The sequence below is a fragment of the Salmo trutta genome, chromosome 24 (assembly GCF_901001165.1).
Source record: "Salmo trutta chromosome 24, fSalTru1.1, whole genome shotgun sequence".
Lineage (NCBI taxonomy): Eukaryota > Metazoa > Chordata > Actinopteri > Salmoniformes > Salmonidae > Salmo > Salmo trutta.
The window spans coordinates 44,022,480-44,050,059 of NC_042980.1; the positions used below are offsets into that span (position 1 = coordinate 44,022,480).

Genomic DNA, 27,580 nt, shown 5'->3' on the forward strand with positions numbered 1-27,580 from the left:
GGACACCAGCCAGAGAGACGGTATTAAACAGGACAGCCAGAGAGAGTTATTATAGTAGAGCAAAATATTAGTACCAGAGATAATACACAAATCAAACATGTAAAGAAAATTATGTTTCAGTGAATACAAAGAATGAAGATAAGATACTGTAGATAAGGGAAGCTGCTCTTTCCATGACACACTGACCAGGTGAATACAGATTAAAGCTATGATCCCTTATTGATGTCACTTGTTAAATCCACTTCAATCAGTGTAGATGAAGGGGAGGAGGATTTTTAAGCCTTGAGACAAATTGTGTGTGTGCCATTGAGAGTGAATGTGCAAGACAAAATATTTAAGTGCCTTTGAATGTGGTATGGTAGTAGGTGCCAGGTACACTGGTTTGAGTGTGTCAAGAACTGCAACGCTGCTGGGTTTTTCACGCTAAACAGTTTCCTGTGTGTATCAAGAATGGCCGACCACCCAAAGGACATCCAGCCAACTTGACAACTGTGGGAAGCATTGGAGTCAACATGGGCCAACATCCCTGTGGAACGCTTTCGACACTTTGTGGAGTCAGTCCATGCCCCGACGATTTGACTGTTCTGAGGGGTGCAACTCAATATTAGCAAGGTGTTCCTAATGTTTTGTACACTCAGTGCATTTCTTTGCTGTCCATTTTGATATAATATTTTATGTGTATGCTGTATTAGTTGTGTTTCTGTGGTTTGAAGGATATGTCATGAACATAAAACTTCTGTTGTACTGAATAGTTTCTTAACTGTGTTTATAACAAACAATAAAAGAAATGTTAAGATGGTAGAAAAATATTTTATTACATACAAAATTAAGGATAAAAAAAGTAACATTTATAAAAGAAATTGGCGTTTACAAATAAAACGGTGATTGCAAAATTAGTATAATACACACTTCAAAATGATTACTTTTTCCTGAATATGTAACAGTTAGATTAAATGTTTCCTACAGTATAGCAAAAAGCAAGTAATGAAGTACTACTACGATGATCGCATAAACACTAAAAAGTATGTTGACCTTAAACTTGTGAATAAGTACAGAATACTGTATTGTATAGCTTGACCAATGATGCCCTTGACGTTTGCACATTAGCATTAGCCAGTAGTACTTATGCCGTCTGTGAACATCGATAATATAACCCCAAAGTACTTGTAAACCTAATGTAACTTTTGATAATGGCTCTCACATTCAAGTTAACAACTTCAGAACCTTGCTGAGGTAATATGTACTTTAACAATTTAATGCTGTAAAAAAACATAATTCTATGTCTAAATACTTTAAAAAACTGCAATAATTTAGTATAGTCCATATCAATACTATTGGTTGGCCGACGACTCAAACTAAATTCTTCCGCTGTTCTGTCGTTCGCTACATACTTCAGTCTGAAACTGACATCGAAGTAATTTGTGGTGACATCAAAAGGAGGGGTGTTGTACAAAACAAAGTCATCAGTGATTGGATCATTTCTAACCAATCAGAGTATCAAACCCAATGACACATTTTCTAAACGCAGCTTTATCCATGTGTGTTCTGGCTCTGGTCCAATCCATCAGTTTCTGGGACCAATCAGAATGGTTAGAATGCGTTTGCATTCTAGAAATCGTCGGGAGGTACTCAAATCCAGACTCATTGCGGAGAAAAAACGAACGTCCTTGGGCGTGGCGTAGCATATGGCCGGTGCAAGGAGTCTGGGTAGTCAGGCAAATATATTGGCTCTTCTCTTTTTAAATTTGAACTGGTCTGAAAATACAAGAAAAGTCAAAGCAATACGGTGGAGAGAAACAGTTATTTTCACCTAATGCAGATAAAAGGGCGGCAGGTAGCCTAGTGGTAAGAGCGTTGGACTAGTAACCAAAAGGTTGCTGGATCGAACCCCCCGAGCTGACAAGGTAAAAATCTGTCGTTCTGCCCCTGAACAAGGCAGTTAACCCACTGTTCCCTGATAGACTGTCATTGTAAATAAGAATTTGTTCTTAACTGACTTGGCTAGTTAAATAAAGGTTAATAACAAAAATAAAGGAAGGACAAGGAAGGACAAGCCACTTCAGGCTACCTTGGGAAGACTGATATTTATGCCAGAAGAGTACACAATGTCCACTAGTCGGCACCTTTCATTAACAAATAAAAAACCTCCTGGCAAAAAAAAATGGAATGGATAGTTGGTTAATTTTGCAACAAATTACTTCTCTCGTCGCCTCATGTAACCAGAATACTCCTCATCTTCCTCCTCCTCCTCTTCCTCAGAGGTAGCAGTGTGCGTCTGTGTTATGGCAGGCTCTGTGGCCCAAAACTTGGTGTCAGAGGGTAGGAGGGGAGTGGTGGGCTCAGGGGGCTCTCCCAGAGAGAGGTGTTCTGGTTCCATCATCTCTCTCTGCATCTTCATCTCCTCCTGTCTACCTAGGGTTACAGACAGCAGGTTGACATCCAGGCAGCTCTCCTCCTCCTCCGGATGTAATCCCTCTGCATTCCCTGTGTCCCTCTCTGAGGAGAGACTGAAGCTCAAGTCCTGTCCCCTTGAGGCACATTGAGCTGGCTCTGTAAGCTGACTGGTTTGTGAGAGTCTAGACAGTGGATGGTTGTTTGATAGGGACATTGAGAGGCCGTCAGGTCTGAGCAGAGATTCAGGCTGTTGGTCGCTGGTTATGAAAAGAGGAACGTGAGGGCGGTTGGACTGTGTCTCAGCGGTGGTCTGAGTGTCTGTGGCAGTGGGATATGCCGGAGAGCATGTGTTTAGACAGAGGTGTAGGAACACCTCTGTTCCAGAGGAAGAGGAGGAAGAGAGGGGGTTATGAGAGGTCAGACCAGCAGTGATCCCTCGTGTCTTGTATCCTTGTCCTCCCCCACTGCTTCCCTCTGTCTCTGCCTCACTTTCTTCCTCACTCTCTCTGTCCTTCCCAGTGCTTCCTGAAGGGGGCGATGGTGGCACTAGATGCACTGAAGAAAATGGTTCCTCGTCATAGGGTACTGGATGTAGGTTCTCCTCGTGGTGTTTTATTGAGCTCTGCAGAGAAGAGATAAGAGTTCATCTGTGAGGTTAGGAGGTGGGTAGTCAGACACGTATCACGAGAATAAGACCATGGCTACCAAAATGTTTTAAAAATGAAATACGTTGATAAAAAAAAAAAGCCTTAAAATCAATAGCGCTTTGCGCCTCTTTTGACACCATGTGTGAGCCTGTGAATAAGGTCACCTCATGAATACTAAAAGCACTGCTGTGGTCAACACTTCATGATAGAACCAATCAAATAGTGAGCAGATGGGGAAACAACCTAGTTTTCATTAGCACATTGTTAGCCTGGACTCCCCCCCTCCACCTTATATGTTAATTCAGCTGTGTTGTTTAAAATCAGAATTCCTTCAACCTCATTGGTTGTTTTTTGCTTTGTCATGCACCGTCTACTGTGGGACCTTATATAGACAGGTGTGCGCCTTTTCAAATGATGTCCAATCAATGGAATTTACCACAGGTGGACTCCAATCAAGTTGTAGAAACATCTCATGGATGATCAATAGAAGCAGGATGCACCTGAGCTAAACTGAGTCTCATAGCCAAGGGTCTGAATTCTTACGTAAATAACATGTCTTTTAAAAAAAAAAAAAAAAAGTAATACATTTGCAAAAATGTTTTAATAACTTGTTTTTGCTTTGTCATTATGCGGTATTGTGTGTAGATTGCTGAGGGAAATGTTTTATTTAATAAAACTTTAGAATACAGCTGTAACGTAACAAAATGTGGAAAAAGTCAAGGGGTCTGAATACTTTCCAAATGCACCGTATACAAAGAATCCGATAAAGAGCCTTTGAGAGAAAGAAGAGTTGCACTTCTCCAACCATTCCTGGACCTGCGACCAAAAACAATCTACATAATGGACAAAATAAAATGTATCAAATAGTGTATATTAATTTAAATAGAAAAATTAAGTTTTGAATCCACCGTTATATTGCTGCAATTAGTTTTGGGTAGAGCAGACATTTCCATGTATTTCTGTAAGCTGAAAGTGTGACATAACTCCACCAGTCATACTTATGATATAATTTATAAAGATTATACTTTTTTTGGTAATGTTTTTTTTATTTTATCTATTAGTATATTTCAGTTTAACCACAATATCGGTTTTATTATTTGTTCTGTCTTCTCTGGAGGAATAAACTGAAATTGAAACCAACTTTCTATGGCTTGTTTTAAAAATAGCTATATTTTGGAGATTATTTCATTTTAAAATATCTGAAAGTAATAGTTCGTAATCTGAATAAAGGGGAAAAGGCCATTCTTGAACATGGGGTGAGTCATTCTTACTAATTTGCTAGAAAAACAGTCCGGATTTAAATCAACGTTTGTATGACTGAAGCCTTTAGTAAGAGGTGTAATGCTTTAATATTTAATCATTTCTGCCCTCCGAATTCATCTTCATTATATAAATAATCCTGTTTTATTTTGTCTGGCTTGCCGTTCCAAATAAAATGGAATATTTTTTGATCATATAATTTACAAAAACAAGTCGCTAGGTGTAGGCAAGACCAGTAGCAAATACCGTAAATTCCGGACTATAAGCCGCAACTTTTTCCCCACGCTTTGAACCCCGCGGGTAAACAATGACGTGGCTAATTTATGGATTTTTCCCGCTTTCAATTCCCCCCCCCCCCCAAAAAACACATTCTGTGACGTGCTCAGTTTTTTGGCGGCATGAAGCTTTCTTTAGACCAATGAAATTGCCGAACGGGTTAAGGTCAAACAACTTTTTTGTTTACCGTTTAGATTAAATCGAGCGCAATAAAACTTCCCATCACTCTGATTACGGTAGTCATTTTGTCACCCTCATCATGGCAAAGACACAGAGAAATGCATATGATGCAGCTTTCAAGTTGAAGGCGATTGATCTGGCTGTTAGAAAAGGAAATATAGCTGCTGCACGGGAGCTTGGTCTTAATGAGTCGATAAGACGTTGGAAACAGCAGCGTGAGGAATTGACTCAGTGCAAAAAGACAACTAAAGCCTAATTTTTTATTTTTTGTTACAAGCCGTGTTTCGTTAAAGCCTATTTATTTTTGTTACAAGCCGTGTTTCGTTAAAGCCTGTGTATTTTTGTTACAAGCCGTGTTTCATTAAAGCCTGTGTAAAGTTCATTTGTTTCAATGTACCGGTAGGCACCTGCGGCTTATTTATGTTCAAAATAATATATATTTTTTTAAATTCAGTGGGTGCGGCTTATATTCAGGTGCGCTTAATAGTCCGGAAATTACGGTATATCAAAAGTTTGGTATACTTCCACTGGTATGCCATCCAACCCTTGAGTTTTCTCAGACATAAAGGCTTTAATTGCATCAAGAAATCCTCTGTAATTTGGCCTTCATCCTCTGTAATTTGGCCTTCACATGAGTCTTTCTGTACAGTTGTTAATTTTACATTATTAATAGAAAAAAAATCCATACAATTATCTTCGGCTAGTGGACTAAAACAAAAACATGTGCTTAAAGTACTTTGTTTGGATTTTTAGTTTAAATATAGTTTGGTGAATCAAGGGTTATTTTTAGTAGCATTTCTATGTTGAAGATGGAAAAAAAGAATTGTGCAGGGCTGTCAGTCTCCATTCTCTGAGCCTCCTGTTGACATTTTAGCATGAGCTAACGCTAAGATTTATGACGTGACTTTATGCTATGAGTTACCCAACACTCTTCAGTCAGTGCTACCTTGTCCCAGACCTTTTTATTTAATTTTTTACCTCTTTTTCTCCCCAATTTCATGGTATCCAATTGGTAGCTATAGTCTTGTCTCATCGCTGCAACTCCTGTACGGACTCAAGAGAGGCGAAGGTCGAGAGCCATGCGTCCTCCGAAACACGACCCAACCAAGCCGCACTGCTTCTTAACACACTGCTTGGTTAACCCGGAAGCTAGCTGTACCAGTGTGTCGGAGGAAACACCGTACAGCTGGCGACCAAAGTCAGCGTGCATGCGCCAGGCCCGCCGCAAGGAGTCACTAGAGCGCGATGGGACAAGGACACCCGGCCTGCCAAACCCTCCCCTAACCTGGACGACACTGAGCCAAACCCTCCCCTAACCTGGACGACGCTGAGCCAATTGTGCGCCGCCTCATGGGTCTTCCGGTCTCGGCCGGCTGCGTCACAGCCTGGGATCGAACCCGGGTCTGTAGTGATGCCTCTAGCACTGTGATGCAGTGCCTTAGACCGCTGCGCCACTCGGGAGGCCAGTCCCAGACCCCTTCTGATCGAGTATTCCAACCATGTCCTGCCTTCTAGGGTGTTTCTCTTAGTTTCTGTGCTTCTGCATTGCTTTCTCTCTGGGGTTTTAGGCTGGTATCTGTGAAGCACTTTGTGACAACTGCTGATGTTAAAAGCAATTTATAAAATAGATTTTATTGATTGAAACCAGGGCTAGAATAGATCTGTATCAGTCTATAGCTTACCAGTACTTCTGGAAGGTGTTGTCTCAGACAGATGAATCCAGTGCGAAACAGTAGGGTAGCACTACACAGCCCAAACAACACAAGCAAACACAAAACCACCGAGATCTCTGTGTCTGTGGAGAGAGATCAACAGTCAGAACACAAAGACCGCACACACACACGCGCACGCGCACACGCACACACACACAGTACCTGCGATGTACTTGGCAGCAGTGAAGGCACAGTGTGGTTGGCTGTAGGAAGAGTTCTTGTCGCTTCTCTCCTCGCTGTCCATTATTCTGACGGAGACACAGTACTCTCTGCCTGGAGCCAGGTTCTTTAGAATCTTTTTCAGAGACTTCATCTCCTCAGAGTACTGGACACACAACAGAAACCAATGCATTATGCTTGAATAGACTGAGTTATTCAGCACTGAAATGAGAACATGGCATGCAATAGTAAAGCATCTCTGATGATGCAGTGATGATGTTATACTGTGTGTGAATCTGTCACTCAATTTCAAATTGTCCCATATAGCTCCAACCCTCAGGCATGTTTTCAAAAGGTTTGGCTCCTCCTGTCCTCACCTTAGCTCCATGCCTGCTTCTGATGCTTAACCTGTAGCGGAACTTGTCGTACACATCCCGCAGGCCGTCCACAGGAGGCTTCAGGTCCACACACAGAGTGCTGCCACATGGCTTAACACTCACCACGGGCGGGTCCAGGAGGGCTACAGGACACACAGAGGGACAAACAGCACTTAGTGGCTGCTGTTCAACCAAGCAGTTTTATAAAGTGTCTCCGAAAGGGGAGAACATGTTTTTAAAATGAAGAACGTGTCAGCCTACTAGTGGTTCAATTTGACAAGCTCTGCTAGTGCTCCTGAACACAACTCCAAAGTATTTAAACATTAACCCTACAAACTCCATCCCCTCCTTCCCCCACAACCCTGATAAGCACTGGCCTGCTCTCCTTTGGCGTGACTGAGGAAACGCTGACACTCACTGCCATCGATGGGTTTAAAGCCGCTTTGGTTGGCCGGGGGTGAGACTTGGTTCCCAGACACAGCGAACACCTGGTTGTAGTAGGTGTGACTGTGGCTCGAGAATGCTTTAGTCAGGTTACACACCAGAGGGAACTCCACATGCTCACAACCAGCCACCACCTTCCAAGATTGGCCACCCCTAATTTAAATGAGGGGAAAAAAGAGAGAGAGGTAATGATAGAGAGAAGTTCAAGACAAACTTATTTTGTTTGCTAGTTGGCCTAACATTACACAGTAGTTAGTATGGTGTGTGTGTGTGTGTATCATTGAGCTAAAATACAAGAAGACACTCCCAAGTCATGTTTTTTTTTAAATTAATTTTTTATTTCACCTTTATTTAACCAGGTAGGCAAGTTGAGAACAAGTTCTCATTTACAATTGCGACCTGGCCAAGATAAAGCAAAGCAGTTCGACAACATACAAAAACACAGAGTTACACATGGAGTAAACAATATACAGTCAATAATACAGTAGAAAAATAAGTCTATGTACAATGTGAGCAAATGAGGTGAGATAAGGGAGTTAAAGGCAAAAAATGTCCATGGTGGCAAAGTAAATACAGTATAGCAAGTAAAACACTGGAATGGTAGATATGTAGTAGAAGAAAGTGCAAAGTAGAAATAGAAATAATGGGGTGCAGAACTAAATAAATAAATAAATACAGTTGGGGAAGAGGTAGTTGTTTGGGCTAAATTATAGATGGGCTATGTACAGGTGCAGTGATCTGTGAGCTGCTCTGACAGCTGGTGCTTAAAGCTAGTGAGGGAGATACGTGTTTCCAGTTTCAGTTTCAGAGATTTTTGTAGTTCGTTCCAGTCATTGGCAGCAGAGAACTGGAAAGAGAGACGGCCGAAGGAGGAATTGGCTTTGGGGGTGACCAGAGAGATATACCTGCTGGAGCGCGTGCTACAGGTGGGTGCTGCTATGGTGACCAGTGAGCGGAGATAAGGGGGGACTTTACCTAGCAGGGTCTTGTAGATGACCTGGAGCCAGTGGGTTTGGCTACGATTATGAAGCGAAGGCCAGCCAACGAGAGCGTACAGGTCGCAGTGGTGGGTAGTATATGGGTCTTTGGTGACAAAACGGATGGCACTGTGATAGACTGCATCCAGTTTGTTGAGTAGGGTATTGGAGGCTATTTTGTAAATGACATCGCCAAAGTCAAGGATCGGTAGGATGGTCAGTTTTACGAGGGTATGTTTGGCAGCATGAGTGAAGGATGCTTTGTTGCGAAATAGGAAGCCAATTCTTGATTTAACTTTGGATTGGAGATGTTTGATGTGAGTCTGGAAGGAGAGTTTACAGTCTAACCAGACACCTAGGTATTTGTAGTTGTCCACATATTCTAAGTCAGAACCGTCCAGAGTAGTGATGCAGGACAGGCGGGCAGGTGCAGGCAGCGATCGATTGAAGAGCATGCATTTAGTTTTACTTGTATTTAGGAGCAGTTGGAGGCCACGGAAGGAGAGTTGTATGGCATTGAAGCTCGTCTGGAGGGTTGTTAACACAGTGTCCAAAGAAGGGCCAGAAGTATACAGAATGGTGTCGTCTGCGTAGAGGTGGATCAGAGACTCACCAGCAGCAAGAGCGACATCATTGATGTATACAGAGAAAAGAGTTGGCCCAAGAATTGAACCCTGTGGCACCCCCATAGAGACTGCCAGAGGTCCGGACAACAGGCCCACCGATTTGACACACTGAACTCTATTGGAGAAGTAGTTGGTGAACCAGGCGATGCAATCATTAGAGAAACCAAGGCTATTGAGCCTGCCGATGAGGATGTGGTGATTGACAGAGTCGAAAGCTTTGGCCAGGTCAATGAAAACGGCAGCACAGTAGTGTTTCTTATCGATGGCGGTTACGATATCGTTTAGGACCTTGAGCGTGGCTGAGGTGCACCCATGACCAGCTCGGAAACCAGATTGCAAAGCGGAGAAGGTGCGGTGGGATTCGAAATGGTTGGTAATCTGTTTGTTGACTTGGCTTTCGAAGACCTTAGAAAGGCAGGGTAGGATGGATATAGGTCTATAGCAATTTGGGTCAAGAGTGTCCCCTCCTTTGAAGAGGGGGATGACAGCAGCTGCTTTCCAATCTATAGGAATCACAGACGACACGAAAGAGAGGTTGAACAAGCTAGTAATAGGGGTTGCAATAATTTCGGCAGATACTTTTAGAAAGAAAGGATCCAGATTGTCTAGCCCGGCAGGATCCGGCTGATTTGTAGGGGTCCAGATTTTGCAGCTCTTTCAGAACATCAGCTGAATGGATTTGGGAGAAGGAGAAATGGGGAAGGCTTGGGCGAGTAGCTGTGGGGGGTGCAGTGCTGTTGACTACAGTAGGGGTAGCCAGGTGGAAAGCATGGCCAGCCGTAGAAAAATGCTTATTGAAATTCTCAATTATAGTGGGCTTATCGGTGGTGACAGAGTTTCCTATCCTCAGTGCAGTGGGCAGTTGGGAGGAGGTTTTCTTATTCTCCATGGACTTTACAATGTCCCAGAACTTTTTTGAATTTGTGTTGCAGGAAGCAAATTTCTGCTTGAAAAAGCTAGCCTTAGCTTTTCTAACTGCCTGTGTATATTGGTTTCTAACTTCCCTGAAAAGTTGCATATCACGGGGGCTGTTTGATGCTAATGCAGAACACCATAGGATGTTTTTATGTTGGTTAAGGGCAGTCAGGTCTGGGGAGAACCAAGGGCTATATCTGTTCCTGGTTCTAAATTTCTTGAATGGGGCATGCTTATTTAAGATGGTGAGGAAGGCATTTAAAAAAAATAACCAGGCATCCTCTACTGACGGGATGAGGTCAATATCCTTCTAGGATACCAGGGCAAGGTCGATTAGAAAGGCTTGCTTGCTGAAATGTTTCAGGGAGCGTTTGACAGTGATAAGTGGAGGTCGTTTGACCGTAGACCCATTACGGATGCAGGCAATGAGGCAGTGATCGCTGAGATCTTGGTTGAAAACAGCAGAGGTGTATTTAGAGGGCAAATTGGTTAGGATGATATCTATGAGGGTGCCAGTGTTTACGGCTTTGGGGTGGTACCTGGTGGGTTCATTAATAATTTGTGTGAGATTGAGGGCGTCAAGCTTGGATTGTAGGATGGCTGGGGTGTTAAGCATGTCCCAGTTTAGGTCACCTAGCAGCACGAGCTCTGAAGATAGATGGGGGGCAATCAGTTCACATATGGTGTCCAGAGCACAGCTGGGGGCAGAGGGTGGTCTATAGCAGGCGGCAACGGTGAGAGACTTGTTTTTAGAGAGATGGATTTTTAAAAGTAGAAGTTCAAATTGTTTGGGTACAGACCTGGATAGTAGGACAGAACTCTGCAAGCTATCTCTGCAGTAGATTGCAACACCGCCCCCTTTGGACGTTCTATCTTGTCTGAAAACGTTGTAGTTAGGGATGAAGATTTCAGAGTTTTTGGTGGACTTCCTAAGCCAGGATTCAGACACGGCTAGGACATCCGGGTTGGCAGAGTGTGCTAAAGCAGTGAATAAAACAAACTTAGGGAGGAGGCTTCTAATGTTAACATGCATGAAACCAAGGCTATTACGGTTACAGAAGTCATCAAAAGAGAGCGCCTGGGGAGTAGGAATGGAGCTAGGCACTGCAGGGCCTGGATTCACCTCTACATCACCAGAGGAACAGAGAAGTATGAGGATAAGGGTACGGCTAAAAGCTATAAGAATTGGTCGTCTGTGACGTCCAGAATAGAGAGAAAAAGGAGCAGGTTTCTGGGGGGCGATAAAATAGCTTCATGGTATAATGTACAGACAAAGGTATGGTAGGATGTGAGTACAGTGGAGGTAAACCTAGGCATTTAGTGATGATGAGAGAGATATTATTGTCTCTAGAAACATTGAAACCAGAAGATGTCATAGCATGTGTGGGTGGAGGAACAGAGGTTGGATAAGGTCTAATGAGCAGGGCTAGAGGCTCTACAGTGAAATAATATTGACATTAAGGAGAGGCATGCTTAGCCGAGTGATCAAAGGGTCCAGTGAGAGTTAGATAGCTAGCCGAGCCATAGGTAGCAAGCTGGTAGAAGATGGAGGAGGTCTGTTTTTAGCCACCTCGTGCGATTCCGTCTGTAGATTAGTGGGGTTCCGTGTGGTAGGGGGGACCAGTCCAATTGGCAAAATAGTTATAGTGGCCCAATAAAATTGTCCGATAGGCCTATTCAGATAGCAGCCGATAAGACAGCTAACGATTAGCGGGCCGCAGATGGGCATTCAGGTTACGTCGCGACGGAGGGGCCAGTTGGATAACTCCCTCGGGCAGGCAACGCCGGTGGTCCAGGCGTGAAGGCCCAATGGGGCTCCGCATCGGCAGTAAAACGGGTCCGGATAGGTGATTGTAGCCCAGGAGAGGCTGATGGAACTCTTCAGCTGGCTAGCTCCGGAATAATTACGTTAACTCCGGGACCAACGTTGCCAATAGTCACTCAGGTAGCAGCTAGCTAGCTGCAAGATCCAGGTGTAAACGTCCAGAGCCTGCGGTAGAAATCCGGGGATATGGAGAGAGAATATGTCCGGTAAGCTCTGGTCTGAGTCGCGCTGTACAAAAATTGGCGATAGCTTTTCGAGCTAATGGATGGCTGAGGACCGCTAACCGTGGCTAGCTGAACTCCAACGTTAGCCAGGCTAACCTTTGGCTAGCTTCTGTTGTGGATTTCAGATTTGAGGTAAATAATACTTTTATTTTTTAAATTGGTGAGGCGGGTTGCAGGAGAGTGTTTTGAGGTTGAGTTTTTAGAGAAAAAATTTTTTTGTAAAAAGATATGCGAAGAAAATATGTAAATATATATATATATATACACACGGGACATGACAAGAGGAAGACAAAGGACGTCTGAACTGCTACGCCATCTTGGGACGAAAAAAGAAAGTTCTCACAAATCTATCTTCATCTAGGTCTATGATATAGTTCGGTTCTAATTCTCAAGACTAAAAAAACTCAACGGACATTATGAAAGCTTAACCAAGTTTACTCTTCCCAGAGGGTCAATACAGCTGCAGTAGACAAAACATGTTTCCACCACCACAAGTATATATACTCCCAATTTAGGCACTCCTCCTCTCTAATCCTTACATCTATTATGGTTTGACAGAAAGGTAATAACCATAATGTCTCCCTTTAAGGGGATCTGACGTCAACCCATAATTTCCTAACCCTCAGATCACCCGTATCCCCTATAGCAATCCTGTGACTACCTCCCATCCAGCCAACACATTCCAAAGCCATCTGGCTCCTACAGATAACCATCAACTTCTGATGTAAAAACCAGTCGCTATCACCCTTTAAATAAGATACTTCTGAGTTGAACAATGTTCCAAGTTTAACCCAGAATCTAACAATATGTTGTGATTACAGTACTGAATCATTCAAAAAGCAAACACATCCAAGGGAAGGCAGTTTTGGCCTATTCAACTGAGAGGATCAAAGAGCGAGAGAGATACTCATACAGAATGACACAACTACATCATACACACACATACCTGTCAGAGAGAACCTTCACGCGGTAGTACACACCCCTGGGGGACCCCGGGCCTGGATCCCACCTCAGCTGGTGGACAAAATGTTTGGAGGAGAGAGTCACATTGACTGGAGCAGGCAGATCACACATAACTGAGAAAGAAGAGGAAGATACATTTTATTTAGGGTGTCGTTTGGGTCCTGGATGCTGATTGGCTGAAAACCTGTGGTATATCAGACCGTATACCACGGCATACCATGACACAAAATCACTTGTTTACTGCTCTAATTACATTGGTAACCAGTTTTTAATAGCAGTAATGCATCTCGGGGGGGGGGGGGGGGGGGGTTGTGATATATGGCCAATATACCACGGCTAAGGGTAGTATCCAGGTACTCTACTTTGTGTCGTGTGTAAGAACAGTCCTTAGCCGTGGTATATTGGCCCTATACCGCACCCTTTTGGGCCATATTGCTTAAATATACCACACCCACTCAGGCCTTATTGATAAAAGTAACTTCAAGTATAGGCCTACACTAACACCATTTTGTTGTTGGGGTAAGGTAACTGTATTTATTTATTTTGCTCCTTTGCACCATATTATTTATATATTAACTTTGAACTTTCTTCAAATAACAAATCTACCATTCCAGTGTTTTACTTGCTATACTGTATTTACTCTGCCACCATGGCCTTTTTTTTGCCTTTACCTCCCTTACCTCACATAATTTGCTCACATTGTATATAGTCTTATTTTTATACTGTATCATTGATTGTATGTTGTTTTACTCCATGTGTAACTCTGTGTTGTTGTATGTTGTCGAACTGCTTTGCTTTATCTTGGCCAGGTCTCAGTTGTAAATGAGAACTTGTTCTCAACTTGCCTACCTGGTTAAATAAAGTTGAAATAAATAAATAAGGCCACACCATTCAAACACAGGAAAGCTTCTTTTTAACATATTTAATTAGTTTTCCATCTACAAAATGCTATTTCACTCATATTGTAATTAATTATAGGTCATTATTTCAAAGAAATCACACTGGACAGTTCATTTAAGTATTACCCCTCAGAAATACAGTAATGATGACTACAATTACGAAGCCGTAACGTTACCGAGGAAAATATATTTTATGTCTCACCTGAATGTGCCTGTAGTAACCAGGAAACCACCAATATCACTGGAGTCATGACACCATTGCCACAACACTCAGTGGTCATGTCAATGAAGCTGACTCTTACATCCTCCACCTTGACTCCAGTGTGCAGCAGCTCTCATGTCCATCCCCATCTAAGCTGAAAGGACAGATAGGCTACATTGTCTCTTTGGGTGTGGTGTTTGTTCACTTGGTTCAAAGGATCGGATGATTGAGTTGTGGATGTACTGTTAAACAGTGTTCATTCTTATGTGGTTGAGGGGTCTGGGGTCCATCATTTGAGGAGCACTTGCTTTCACACAACTCAAAATCAACATTGTGCTGGAATTTTGGAAAAATAAAAGGAAAAAAACGGACTCATTTGGTAAGCTACATTAGGCTATTGCAACCCGGGTGGTATCAGAATGCGTTTTTTTCCCTCCCTTTTTACAGAAATCTGCTGCTTTGTGATAATGGAAACTTTTGTAGCCATGTGGCATAACTAGTTGATATCACAAATTCTCAGTTCAGGTGGCCAACTAGCAGTGGTGGATACTTGAGTAAAAGTAAAGATACCTCAACAGAAAATGACTCAAGTAAAATACTACTTGAGTAAAAGTCTAAATGTATTTGACTTTAAAATATTCTTCAGTATCAGAAGTAGGAATCTTTTCAAATTACTTATATTAAGCAAACCAGACCGCACAAATGTATAGTTTTTATTTTATTTAAGGATAGTCAGGGGGACACACATAATTTACAAAGGAAGCATGTGTGTTTAGTGAGTCCGTCAGATCAGAGGCAGGCGGGAGGACCAGGGTTGTTCTCTTGATTAAGTGCGTGAATTGGACCATTTTCCTGTCCTGCTAAAGCATTCAAAATGTAACATGTACTTTTGGGTGTCAAGGTAAATGTATCGAGTAAAAAGTACATCATTTTCTTTAGGAATGTAGTGAAGTAAAAGTTGTCAAAAAAATCTAAAATAGTAAAACAGGTAAGTAGTTTTATGGGGTAACGTTGTGGTACTTGAAAGTATTTTTACACCCCTGCCAACTAGCTACATCAACATTACCAAAACAAAACGTGCAACAGAGATAGTAAGAACAAAACACGATAACCGCTAGCAAAACAACAGTTAGCTAACGTTCGCTGTCGGTTCCACTGATACAATGTTTCCGTTAGCAGCCGTTAGCTAGCTGTACCACTAATGCCGTGATTCCGTTAGCTACTCGCTAACAAACCCTAGGCCAAACAGTAGATATCATTTGATAACTCCAAGCATAATACAATAAAACATAGCTACCGATATGAGATGTTCACATTTCTGCCTGGTTGGCAACAGAAAGTCAAACAAGAGCCAGTCCTCTGCCACAATTTTGGGGTGCTTTCCGGAACTGCCGCCAGCTTGTAGAAATTCAAGGGTTTTTGCCGCGTTCAGAACAACTGGGAACTCGGAAATCTCCTACTTCCAGGCGCTAAGTTAAAAAACTAGTTACGACTGGGAAAAACATTTTGAACGGTCATCCAACTCGGAATTCCAAATCGGGAACTCGGGCCTCTTTCTAGAGATCAGACTTTCCCACCTGAAGATCACCAACGTCGTAATTTGACCTCGTATTTTGCCGAGTTCCCCGTTGTTTTGAACCCGGCAAAAAAAAACGCTGCTACTGGAAATGACGACAATGTTGAGCAACCAACCACAGATCTTTATACGAACGGATTGGCTTTACCTGGGGGACATTGTTTCACACTAAGCATTTCGTTTTTTTAGAGAGCAGTGTACTTTAACATGACATTCAGGGCTCGATGTATCAAGGAAGTTCCCACAGAATAACTTTTTAGAAACAACAGCATAAAAAAAACATTCTACACAAAAAACGGGTCACGATTTGATCATTGAGCTCTAATTCTACTTTCATGAAATTGCACGTACATTACAATGAATGAAACTGACACACATCAGTGGTATTCAAAGTCAGGGTGGGGGAACTGCATTAATGTCGCCAAATAATTTTTTTTTTAAAAAAGAGTAATTAATAGTACATGCATATAGTATGGGACAATATACAAAAGATCATTTCAAAAATCAAATGTATCTGAATGAACAGAATCCTGATAACACGTAGACACATTTTAAGGCTGTCATTAGTTTTTGGGGTGAGGATCGGGAAAGTTTGTTTTACATACACACATTCTCAACAGAAGACAATATTTGGGAAGGAATGCACGTGATAGAAGGCATATCCAACCAAGTGGAATATCTGTGCAATTATCAGCTGTTCAATTATACTGTAGGCCTACACGGCACGCACGCATCAATGTCCCATATAGCCTGAGAAGTCTTCCTCCTCCTCTGTCTCAATGTGAGACTGCACAGTGCCAGTGTGCGTTACCAGGCAGTCAGAGTATGTCTTTGTACAGCTGACAGCATGTCTATCTGAATATTCAGAGTATTTGTATGTGCAGTCTGTCTGTGGCGGTGTCAGTACTAGGCCTGTATCTTCCTGTATCTCACCCTGTGATCCCATGCTGTCTAGTCCTAATGTCCTCTGTAAGGAGTCTATGGGTAGTAGAGGCTTCTGCTCCTGTTTGGAACAGCCTAATAAAACATCTGTCTCATTCTCATCCTCCCTCTTTAAAGCCCCCAGAGTCAGAGAGAACAGATTGACATTAATAGAGGTCTCCTCCCTCTCTTTCTCCTCCTTCATCTCTTTCTCCTCCTCTCCACCCAATCCTACAAGTCCCAGATGAATGGGTTGATCTCTGTCTAGGCTGGAAATGACCTTCACTAGTTCACCTTTGACCTCGCTCTGACCCTGACCTCCAAGCACCACCACACCCACAGGAGCTTCCTCTTCTTCCTCAGCAGCTACCTCAAAACTCAACCCCCCTGATGCATTCTGGGACTGTGTGGTGCCAAAGCTGCTTTTAGAGGAGAGCTTGGGGGCGCAGTCCATGTAGCAATCATTTCCCCCCTCCTCCTCCTCCTCGTCGTCACCCTGTGATCCCATGCTGTCTAGTCCTAATGTCCTCTGTAAGGAGTCTATGGGAAGTAGAGGCTTCTGCTCCTGTTTGGAACAGCCTAATAAAACATCTGTCTCATTCTCATCCTCCTCCTCCTCCCTCTTTAAAGCCCCCAGAGTCACAGAGAACAGATTGACATTACCAGAGGTCTCCCCCCTCATCTCTTTCTCTTCCTCCCTCATCTCTTTCTCCTCCTCTCCACCCAACCCTACAAGTCCCAGAGGTCTGGGTTGGTCTCCGTCTAGACTGGAAATGACCGTCGCTAGTTCACCTTTGACTTCTCTCTGACCCTGACCTCCAAGCACCACCACACCCACAGGAGCATCCTCTTCCTCCTCAGCAGCTGCCTCAAAACTCAACCCCCCAGAATGCCCTGCTCCGTTAAGAAGGGCAACATTGGCCCCTGATGCTTCCTGGGACTGTGTGGTGCTGGAGCTGCTATCAAAGGAGAGCCCCGCATCGCGGTCCATGTAGACCGTGCCGTTTCCCCCCTCCTCCTCTTCATCCTCCTCCTCTTCCTCCCCTGCTCGGTTTGAGTTCTCTCTGTTGTGGTGTGCTTTTGGTGTGAGGGCCTTCCCTTGTTTCTCTGGCTCAGAGGATATAGAGACCAGGTCAGGAACTGTTCTCTCTGGGGTGACTAGGTAGCCCTCAACCAGGGCAGTCTGCATGGGGAGAGGGAGGAGAGAGAGGCTGTGTTAGACACAGAGAAAGGCACAGTGATGTCACTGCCTGAAGCTGATTTAACTTTATGTGGACTACAGGGCATGAAAGAGTTGAAGTTAATGTTATTTGCCTTTTGCAGGAATTTACTTTGGCTTTGCATTTCTTAAGCTCCACAAATTCACATCCAGGACCAACAGATCAACATTGAAACTATGGCAAAGCCAAACAAATAATATCACAGACAAACAGTGATAGAAATGTGAGAGAGATGGGTTTGACAATGTAAACATATACTGCTCAAAAAAATAAAGGGAACACTTAACCAGCACATCCTAGATCTGAATGAAATAAATAATCTTATTAAATAATTTTTTCTTTACATAGTTGAATGTGCTGACAACAAAATCACACAAAAATAATCAATGGAAATCCAATGTATCAACCCATGGAGGTCTGGATTTGGAGTCACACTCAAAATTAAAGTGGAAAACCACACTACAGGCTGATCCAACTTTGATGTAATGTCCTTAAAACAAGTCAAAATGAGGCTCAGTAGTGTGTGTGGCCTCCACGTGCCTGTATGACCTCCCTACAACGCCTGGGCATGCTCCTGATGAGGTGGCGGATGGTCTCCTGAGGGATCTCCTCCCAGACCTGGACTAAAGCATCCGCCAACTCCTGGACAGTCTGTGGTGCAACGTGGCGTTGGTGGATGGAGCGAGACATGATGTCCCAGATGTGCTCAATTGGATTCAGGTCTGGGGAACGGGCGGCCCAGTCTATAGCATCAATGCCTTCCTCTTGCAGGAACTGCTGACACACTCCAGCCACATGAGGTCTAGCATTGTCTTGCATTAGGAGGAACCCAGGGCCAACCGCACCAGCATATGGTCTCACAAGGGGTCTGAGGATCTCATCTCGGTACCTAATGGCAGTCAGGCTACCTCTGGCGAGCACATGGAGGGCTGTGCGGCCCCCCAAATAAATGCCACCCCACACCATGACTGACCCACCGCCAAACCAGTCATGCTGGAGGATGTTGCAGGCAGCAGAACGTTCTCCACGGCGTCTCCAGACTCTGTCACATCTGTCACGTGCTCAGTGTGAACCTGCTTTCATCTGTGAAGAGCACAGGGCGCCAGTGGCGAATTTGCCAATCTTGGTGTTCTCTGGCAAATGCCAAACGTCCTGCACGGTGTTGGGCTGTAAGCACAACCCCCACCTGTGGACGTCGGGCCCTCATACCACCCTCATGGAGTCTGTTTCTGACCGTTTGAGCAGACACATGCACATTTGTGGCCTGCTGGAGGTCATTTTGCAGGGCTCTGGCAGTGCTTCTCCTGCTCCTCCTTGCACAAAGGCGGAGGTAGCGGTCCTGCTGCTGGGTTGTTGCCCTCCTACGGCCTCCTCCACGTCTCCTGATGTACTGGCCTGTCTCCTGGTAGCGCCTCCATGCTCTGGACACTACGCTGACAGACACAGCAAACCTTCTTGCCACAGCTCGCATTGATGTGCCATCCTGGATGAGCTGCACTACCTGAGCCACTTGTGTGGGTTGTAGACTCTGTCTCATGCTACCACTAGAGTGAAAGCACCACCAGCATTCAAAAGTGACCAAAACATCAGCCAGGAAGCATAGGAACTGAGAAGTGGTCTGTGGTCCCCACCTGCAGAACCACTCCTTTATTGGGGGTGTCTTGCTAATTGCCTATAATTTCCACCTGTTGTCTATTCCATTTGCACAACAGCATGTGAAATGTATTGTTAATCAGTGTTGCTTCCTAAGTGGACAGTTTGATTTCACAGAAGTGTGATTGACTTGGAGTTACATTGTGTTGTTTAAGTGTTCCCTTTATTTTTTTTGAGCAGTGTATGTTTCCCATGCCACTAAAAATCCTTTAAATTGAATTTAAACAAATGAGTGAGAGTGTAGGATGTGATTAGCTACAAGATAGAGCCATTTCTCACCAGTGATCTAGGCAGGTGGGTCTTCAACTTGCACACGAACCCAGTGTAGAACAGGACAAACATGAGAAGCATCAGGCCTGCCCCACTCACAATGAGGAGAACCGACAGCCCAGCTACGACAGCAGGGACTGGGGGGAGGGACAAGTCATCGTTATACCCCAGTCCAAGGTGTACCGAATGAACAGAATAATCCTGATAACATAAGAGTTCCATGCAATATCTAAAATAGTAACACAGTGCCAACACATTACCTAATATCTGGCTTGGTAAAAGTGAGGATGAAGCATTGACTGACAGAACTATAAACAATATTCACCTCTGTTAGGCTCCACAATACTGGTGTGAGCACACTTCCACTCAGAAAGCTGTGTTTGTTTGTTGGTGGTGATCATCGTATGCACCCTCACACAGTACTCTGTGCCCACCTTCAAGTTCTCCAGCATATAACTTAAATTAGTTGTACGGGTCTCTTTGAACTGAAAATGAATATGATCGAAGAGTATTCATTTAGATTAAATGATCCTCATTCTCATTAAATGGACATCATTTGTAAAACATTTTTTTATAATAATAATAATTTGAATAGAATTTGACACTACAATGAAGACAGGGAAAGGATAGGCATTGTTGTTTTTACCTGAGTCTCTTCTGCTCTCTTCCAGTCAATCTGAAAGGATACGGTGGTCCCATAGATCTTTTGAATGGTTCCCATCTGAGGCAGTGTGATGTTGATTACCAGGCAATTGCCACATCCATCCAAAGACAATGTTGGAGGACCAATAACAGCTGTGGAAGATATAATGGTACTGTAGCATCATTTCACAATTAATATTTAACTTTTTTTTTTACAAGAACATATAATAACAGACACATTGACACACAAATACATGCCTAGATTGTGTTATATGATGTCAACTTGGCTAATGTAAATAATGGCCCTCACACAAACACCTGGTTAAAATCCCTAGCAGAAGTATAGTCATCCACCTATTAGCAAGACAGAATGACCAGCAGACGTACTCTGTGTGAAGGGGGTGAAGGTGATCCCGGCCAAGGGCGACTCGAAGAGGTTGTGGGAAGCCTGAACACACAATCTGTATTCTTCTTTGGGGTACTTCAGATCCAGCTTCTGATTTGTCATGTTGGTTTGATGTTGTATCTCTAGGGCCATGTTGTTTTCACTGTTAGGATAGAAATGAGGAGGTACATTCTTAATGTAGCGAATACATTTACAAAGTAAACTTAGTTAAATTACTTTATTGACAAAATACAGTGAGTTCATTTGGATTACAAATAATTATGATTTGGATTTCAAATAATTATAATTTTTAATCAATGTGGTCTTCAGACCTCAACAAGATATATTCTATCTCAGAGTGATGTGTCTAGCCACATTACTGGTTTACTAGTCTTTCCTGTTCCATAATGGCTTAAGAGTATTTATCTACGCATATATTATATTCCAAAAAGATTGGAAATGTATCTGATGATTTATACATATGTACATTGGATGATGCCCACATTGATCATGTCCAGGGTTATACATATCTGGGTATCTGGATTGACGAAAAGCTATCTTTCAAAAAGCATTGATGAGTTAGTTAAGAGGTTTTTAGGAATAGGGAATGTCTTTTGTTAAATAGCAGAAAACAAATCATTCAGTCTGCATTCATTCCAGCTTTAGACTACGGCGATATCTTCTATATCAGGTTTTCCCAAACTGGGGTACACGCAATGCCGTCGGGGGTACGCCAAATAAAAATGTGATTCACATTTCAAAAAAAGACCAAAAATATTATAATCACATTTTCAAACAGTACATTGTAAAATATAAATGGGGCTATACATTTAGGTGAGGTTTTTTTCTCACCTGAGTAGCCTCGTTTCACTGCCAAAAATAAAATTAAACCATCTGGCGAAATAACAACACAATGTCAAATACAGGTAGCCTAGTCAAATAATTAACATCCAATCACATTAACCGTTACTCTCTCAATCGAAACCTTCACTCTTGCGCAGACATTTAGAAATGAAACATGACAATTTGAAAAATAAGCCACGGGAGTTTGAGTGAGAATAAAGACGACTTTGAGTAGTAAGACCTGTATAAAACCAACAGATACCATTAATAAGAAGGGGCTAGAATCATCTTTTAAGGTGAGCTACCGAGTGGCTAGGACAGGCAAGCCCCATACTATTGTGGAGGACTTAATTCTTCCTGCTGCTGCAGATATGGGCTGGGAGAATGCTGGGGGAAAAGGCCCAAAAAGCTATACAGACAATGTCTTTATCAAACAACTGTTTCACGACGCATCAGTGACATGGCAGGAGCTGTTTTGAAACAATTACTGCTTCACATACAAGCCAGTGAATTCTATGCGTTACAGCTGGATGAGTCAACAGACGTAAAGGGCCTGGCACAGCTCCTGGTATATGTCCGTTACGTTTATGGGGGGTCAATTAAGGAAGACATCCTCTTCTGCAAACCAAGATAACATGAGATTATATTTTTAAAGTACTGGACAGATTTGTGACATCAAATGGACTTTGGTGGTCAAGATGTGTTGGTATCTGTACTGATGGAGCAAAAGCCATGACAGGGAGACAGTGGAGTGGTAATGCGCGTGCAAGCAGTTGCTCCCGACACCACTTGGGTACACTGCAGCATCCACCGAGAGGCTCTTGCTGCCAAGGGAATGCCTGACAGCTTGAAAGATGTTTTGGACACTACAGTGAAAATGATTAACTTTGTTAAAGCAAGGCCCCTGAACTCTAGTGTATTTTCTGCACTATGCAATGATATGGGCAGCGATCATGTAGCGCTTTTACAACATACAGAATTGCGCTGGTTATCAAGGGGCAAAGTATTGACACGTTTTAAAAAAATTGAGAGACGAGCTTAGTTTTCTTTACTGACCATCATTTTCACTTGTCTGACCGCTTGCATGACGAGTTTCTAACACGACTGGCCTATCTGGGTGATGTTTTTTCTCAACAAGGACAACACACAGGTCTTTCCATCATTTTATGATTTATTGTGTGCAAATGAACACAAGCTTACCAACAATGTCAAATGTGATATAGCGAAGCACCTGAGGTGAGCTGGGTGCGCAATTACGCAGATACTTTCCCGAAACGGACGACACAGACAACTGGATTCATTATCTCTTCCATGCCCTGCCTCCAGTCCACTTAACAATATCTGAACAAGAGAGCCTCATCAAAATTGCAACAAGCGGTTCTGTGAAAATTGAATTTAAATCAGAAGCCACTGCCAGATTTCTGGATAGAGCTGTGCTCTGAGTTTCTTGCCTTGGCAAATCGCGCTGTTAAGACACTGATGCCCTTTGCAACCACGTACCTATGCGAGAGTGGATTTTCAGCCCTCACTAGCATGAAAACTAAATACAGGCATAGACTGTGTGTGAAAAATTATTTAAGACTGAGACTCTCTCCAATACAACCCAACATTGCAGAGTTATGTGCATCCTTTTAAGCACACCCTTCTCATTAACTTGTGTAACAATTTTTGATGAACAAATAAGGTTTTATATGTAAGATGGCTAAATAAAGAGCAAAATTATTGATTATTATTATTTGTGCCCTGGTCCTATAAGAGCTCTTTGTCACTTCCCATGAGCCGGTTTGTGACAAAAACTCACACTCATTCTTATGTTTAATAAATGTATCATATAGTGTGTGTGTGTGGCAGGCTTACAATGACGGCAAAAAACAACATTTGAGAGTGCGCTGACCCCGGTGCTAGAGGGGGTACGCAGCTGGAGGTTGAATGTTTGAAGGGGTACGGGACTATAAAAAGTTTGTGAACCACTGTTCTAGATGAATGCACTTGACAGTGCCAATGTACCCTCTAAACTGCGCGCAGTAGCCTGAGACTGCCGCCCAGCTCCCCGGGACTGCATGCAGAAGAAATACTGTATCAGCCCACAGAGAGAAGTATGCGATTGAACTTCACTCAACTTTCTAGAGAGTTTTCCCTGTTAGTTAACACTATCAACGTTTCCCTTTACTGTGGCAATTGTGATTGAATCAACGCAACATTAACCACTTAAGGCAACATACCGAAACAAAACGAACTATGCAGGAGACTTTGTTGTAGACAGAACGCATCGGAATAGGATTCGATTGCATTGACAAGCAGAACTCAGCCTGTACTCTACACAGACCAGTGCGGCATAACCAATCAGAGCTGCAGTAGGCCTATATGCAAATCGACCATTGCTATATATGGATCTGTGCCATTGACTTTGAACTGGACTGTTTACAGCTGTGGTCGTGAGTAGATGTGCTTGTTTTGAGATCAAAGCGAGAGCTGCATGTATTCACCTGTCCACATTTTGTTCATATCCTTTTGCTAGTTAGTGAGTTATTAGCCCAGTTATAGATAATTTGTAGTCAGCAATTGGGGAGTGATTGCTTCCTACAAGAGCACAAAAACGTGTACATTTCTAGACCTCTTTGAAAAGCTAGTCAGGTAAAAGAGCTTTTTTTTGTCTTAAAGGGGCAGTGTTGTATTTTGAGACAGGCTTGAATAAGCTAAGTAGCCAATAGGCAGAGGGCTGCATAATTTGTCTGATTCTCTGTAATAATTGTATGGGAATAATAATGCATTTTATTTTGTAAAGTGGTTTCTTGCATCAAACAACATTTTCTTGCATCAAACAACGCAACATTTTCAGTCACCTCCTTGTCTGAAGGACAAGTGGACAAACAGGTTAGGTCAAGCCCTGCATGTTTTTACAAAAGTCTCATGAAATGTAGGCCTACATTGAACACCACACATTGGCTGCTACTGTAGGCTGAATGATAGAACAGCTATTTCCATGTTAAAATGTTATGGGATGCATCTTCTCCAATGTTTTTGATGGTAGGCCATTCTGGTAGGCCTACATTATGATCAAATAGCCACAGTAGGCTACTTGGCTACTGTTAAAACTGTAACTTAAAGCGGGTACAACCTCAGTGTTCACAGTAAACGCACGCTGGAAGTTGCACAACATTTTCACAATGTTCAAGTTTCGCACTCAGCGGACCTGAAATTCACTCAGTGCAGAGAAAAATTAGAGGGAACATTGCTTGGCACTGTATCCCAACCAAGGTACAGTAAATCAATAACTTGCTGCCAGTACCAGGTGTGTTAATTGTCTATAATGTCTACTTAAAATGTTAAAATGTTTGTAATGTCTAAATGTGAACTATAATTGTTTGTAATGTTTTGTTAGTTCTGTGTCGGATCCCAGGAAGATTAGCTGACATTTTGGCATCAGCTAATGTGGATCCTAATACAATGTAATTAAAAAAAGATTCATAGGCCCTTTTTCCAGTGGTAAGACCTGCAGAGCAGAGTACTGTCTCTAGAGTTGCGACACTATGAAGGTGCAAACTACAACCACAGAGCTGTAGCTATGGTCAAGTGAAAGCAATACTTGAGAAAACACGTCACACTGCAGTCAAATGTTCCATCCACAGCACACTTGGTAAGATAGGCAAATTGTTCTAAATAGACTAAATGTTGCAATACACACGCAAAGGTTAAAGTTCAAAGCTTATTTCTAAGAAAGTGAAAAAACATAATTCTCTGACAGAAGACATTGCTTTTCACTAAAAAACTGTAATTATAGCACCATCATTATTATTATTATTACTACTACTACACCTAACGTCTGATATACGTTACAACCCAGTCATATCAAGTGTCATGGGAATCAGATCACCATCATTTGTCTAAAGTCCATAAACCTTAACCACAATGCAGTAGTAGAATTATCCAATATGATAAACACAAACAAAATCATGATGATGGGTGATACTATAATCTATAATTTAATATGGGGAAAGGGTGGGGGGGTGAAGGTGACAACCTGTATAAGATATTGTACATGGTCCCGGGTGGTGTGCCTGGCCCAGGGATCCAGCGGAGAACATGGTGGAAGTTGAGAGAATCGATGGTAACATTGACTGGAGCAGGGAGGGTACACAGGGCTAGGATGGCAAAAGGGGATACAGAGAGGGACAGTATCATTAAACTCGTAAATGAAGATAACCTACAGTATGTCAGTACAAGCCAAGCCAAGGTACAGTAAATCAATAACTTGCTGCCTCGCTGCCAGAAACCCATTTTGATGACCCCCACCGTGTCATGTCATCAACAGCCAATGGTTACTTTCTTAATTTGACTATGACAGTTTATTACAAATCAGTCTGACAGTATTTCAATCTAAAAGACAGTATGGTTTTGAAGTGACTGAAATGCGTCAGAAAGGTATTGAGAAGTTCGGGAAGACCATCAGGTAATAATGTTGTACGATCGTCTGTGGCTCAGTTGGTAGAGAGTGGTGTTTGCAACGCCAGGGTTGTGGGTTCAATTCCCACGGGGGGCCAGTACAAACAAACAAAAAATGCATGAAATGTATGCATTCACCACTGTAAGTCACTCTGGATAAGAGTGTCTGCTAAATGACTAAAATGTAAAAAAAATAAAAATAAATTAAATGTAAAATAACACCATCATTGACAATGTTCTTTTCCCCCACAGTCTGATTTAGTGCCTGGTCTTGTCCACTCCATTCTAATGGCTTGTGGGCATAGTAGCTGGAAACAGTGTTCCTGAGTCGTATCTTTCAGCGAAGGCATCATCATAATATTGCTAAGCTTAAAACATTAAAAAGAGAGCCACATTTGTAGGAAGGAAACAGAAACCGGTCTGTTAAGTACAACCGCATCTAGAATCTACCCCAAATTTTCTCTTGCGACCGCATTTTCAAATGGACCCCTAGTTATGGAAACAAAGCAGTAAACACTGAAATGCTACGTTGAACCTGTTCTTAAACCCATAATAGTGGTGGACAACTTACCATAAAAACACTGCAACATCAAATAAATAGTTAGAAGGAAATGTTTCATATCTTTTTATTCCTAAAACTTTTACAAATAATATCTAGAGGACTGGTCCATTGTTGGTCAATGTTCTGAAAAACAAAAGATATTGAATACATTAGTGAAAATGAAGTTATCCCACTCACACAAAAGGAAAGGTACAGCCGTACTGTGAGGTTTGTGTGGAGTCTATTGATATAACGACCAGGTTGTATGATCTAATGTTGGGACAGGTAAAAAAAACACTTGACTCAATCTATGCTTACTTTAGGCTACTGTTATGTGTTTATATAAATATGTTGTCTACAACTCTTAAAATGATTAAACACAACAAACAATTTGAATGAAGAAAATAAAAGATAAAGCTTTGTGTAGTCTTCCACGTCTACAGTGTTTCTAATAATGACTTCGCTAGTAAAGAGCTAACGTAACGCTAGTCCTACACTGTTTCTTGCTCCGAACTAAATGCTGGCATTAATAAATAATTTTACCTGAAGATATACCTTCTTTGATGAATCCCTTTCAAAAGAACGTGATATTTCCCCTGTGCGTAAAAGTAGAAGACAAAATAGACATATAAACAGTCTGGCCGTGCTGTGAACATTAGCAATTTATTCGTTTCTTTCAGTCACTTGTGTTTTCCAAACGTCACTCGTTTCCTTGAAATGGCATGGTAACCAGGTCGAACGCTCCCAAAATGCAACGGGAACAAATGAGTCACATTGAGATGAGATCCTATTCGTCCGTTTCTATCAGATATTTGCATATTCACGTTAGGGAACGCCTACTCTGTGAAGTGCGCGTGTGCAATAACTAAATTCGCCTTTTCGTTCCTTCTAAACAATGCGATTTAAAAAAAATGTTTTTACAGCTTTGGCAAAGGTTAAAGTCTACAAACCGTAGTCCACTCTGTTTATAACAGATTCTAGTTTTTGGAACAGAAAACTGTATTGA

At 42.4% G+C, this 27,580-nt stretch overlaps 2 protein-coding genes across 3 annotated transcripts; both read right to left on the bottom strand.

The window, feature by feature from the left end:
* Positions 1–790: 790 nt before the first annotated feature.
* crfb2 (cytokine receptor family member b2) lies at positions 791–16,223 on the bottom strand. Its single transcript, XM_029712325.1, has 8 exons — positions 15,378–16,223; positions 14,081–14,234; positions 12,963–13,092; positions 7,424–7,602; positions 7,006–7,148; positions 6,632–6,794; positions 6,440–6,552; positions 791–3,016 (listed from the first exon to the last, which is right to left on the bottom strand). The coding sequence occupies exons 2-8, from the start codon at positions 14,157–14,159 to the stop codon at positions 2,195–2,197; spliced, it is 1,629 nt and encodes a 542-aa protein (XP_029568185.1). The 5' UTR covers positions 14,160–14,234; positions 15,378–16,223; the 3' UTR covers positions 791–2,194.
* Positions 15,957–27,562, bottom strand: crfb1 (cytokine receptor family member b1). 2 transcript variants are annotated; one of them, XM_029712324.1, is made up of 8 exons: positions 27,118–27,562; positions 26,605–26,718; positions 25,612–25,732; positions 20,750–20,910; positions 20,367–20,515; positions 20,046–20,205; positions 19,730–19,857; positions 15,957–17,760 (listed from the first exon to the last, which is right to left on the bottom strand). In XM_029712324.1, exons 2-8 carry the CDS (start codon positions 26,651–26,653, stop codon positions 16,390–16,392), a joined length of 2,139 nt encoding a protein of 712 aa, XP_029568184.1. In that variant the 5' UTR covers positions 26,654–26,718; positions 27,118–27,562; the 3' UTR covers positions 15,957–16,389. The 2 variants fall into 2 exon arrangements, with proteins under 2 accessions (XP_029568184.1, XP_029568183.1); XM_029712323.1 differs by having other exon boundaries at positions 15,959–17,760; positions 27,130–27,562.
* Between the last annotated feature and the right edge of the window lie 18 nt (positions 27,563–27,580).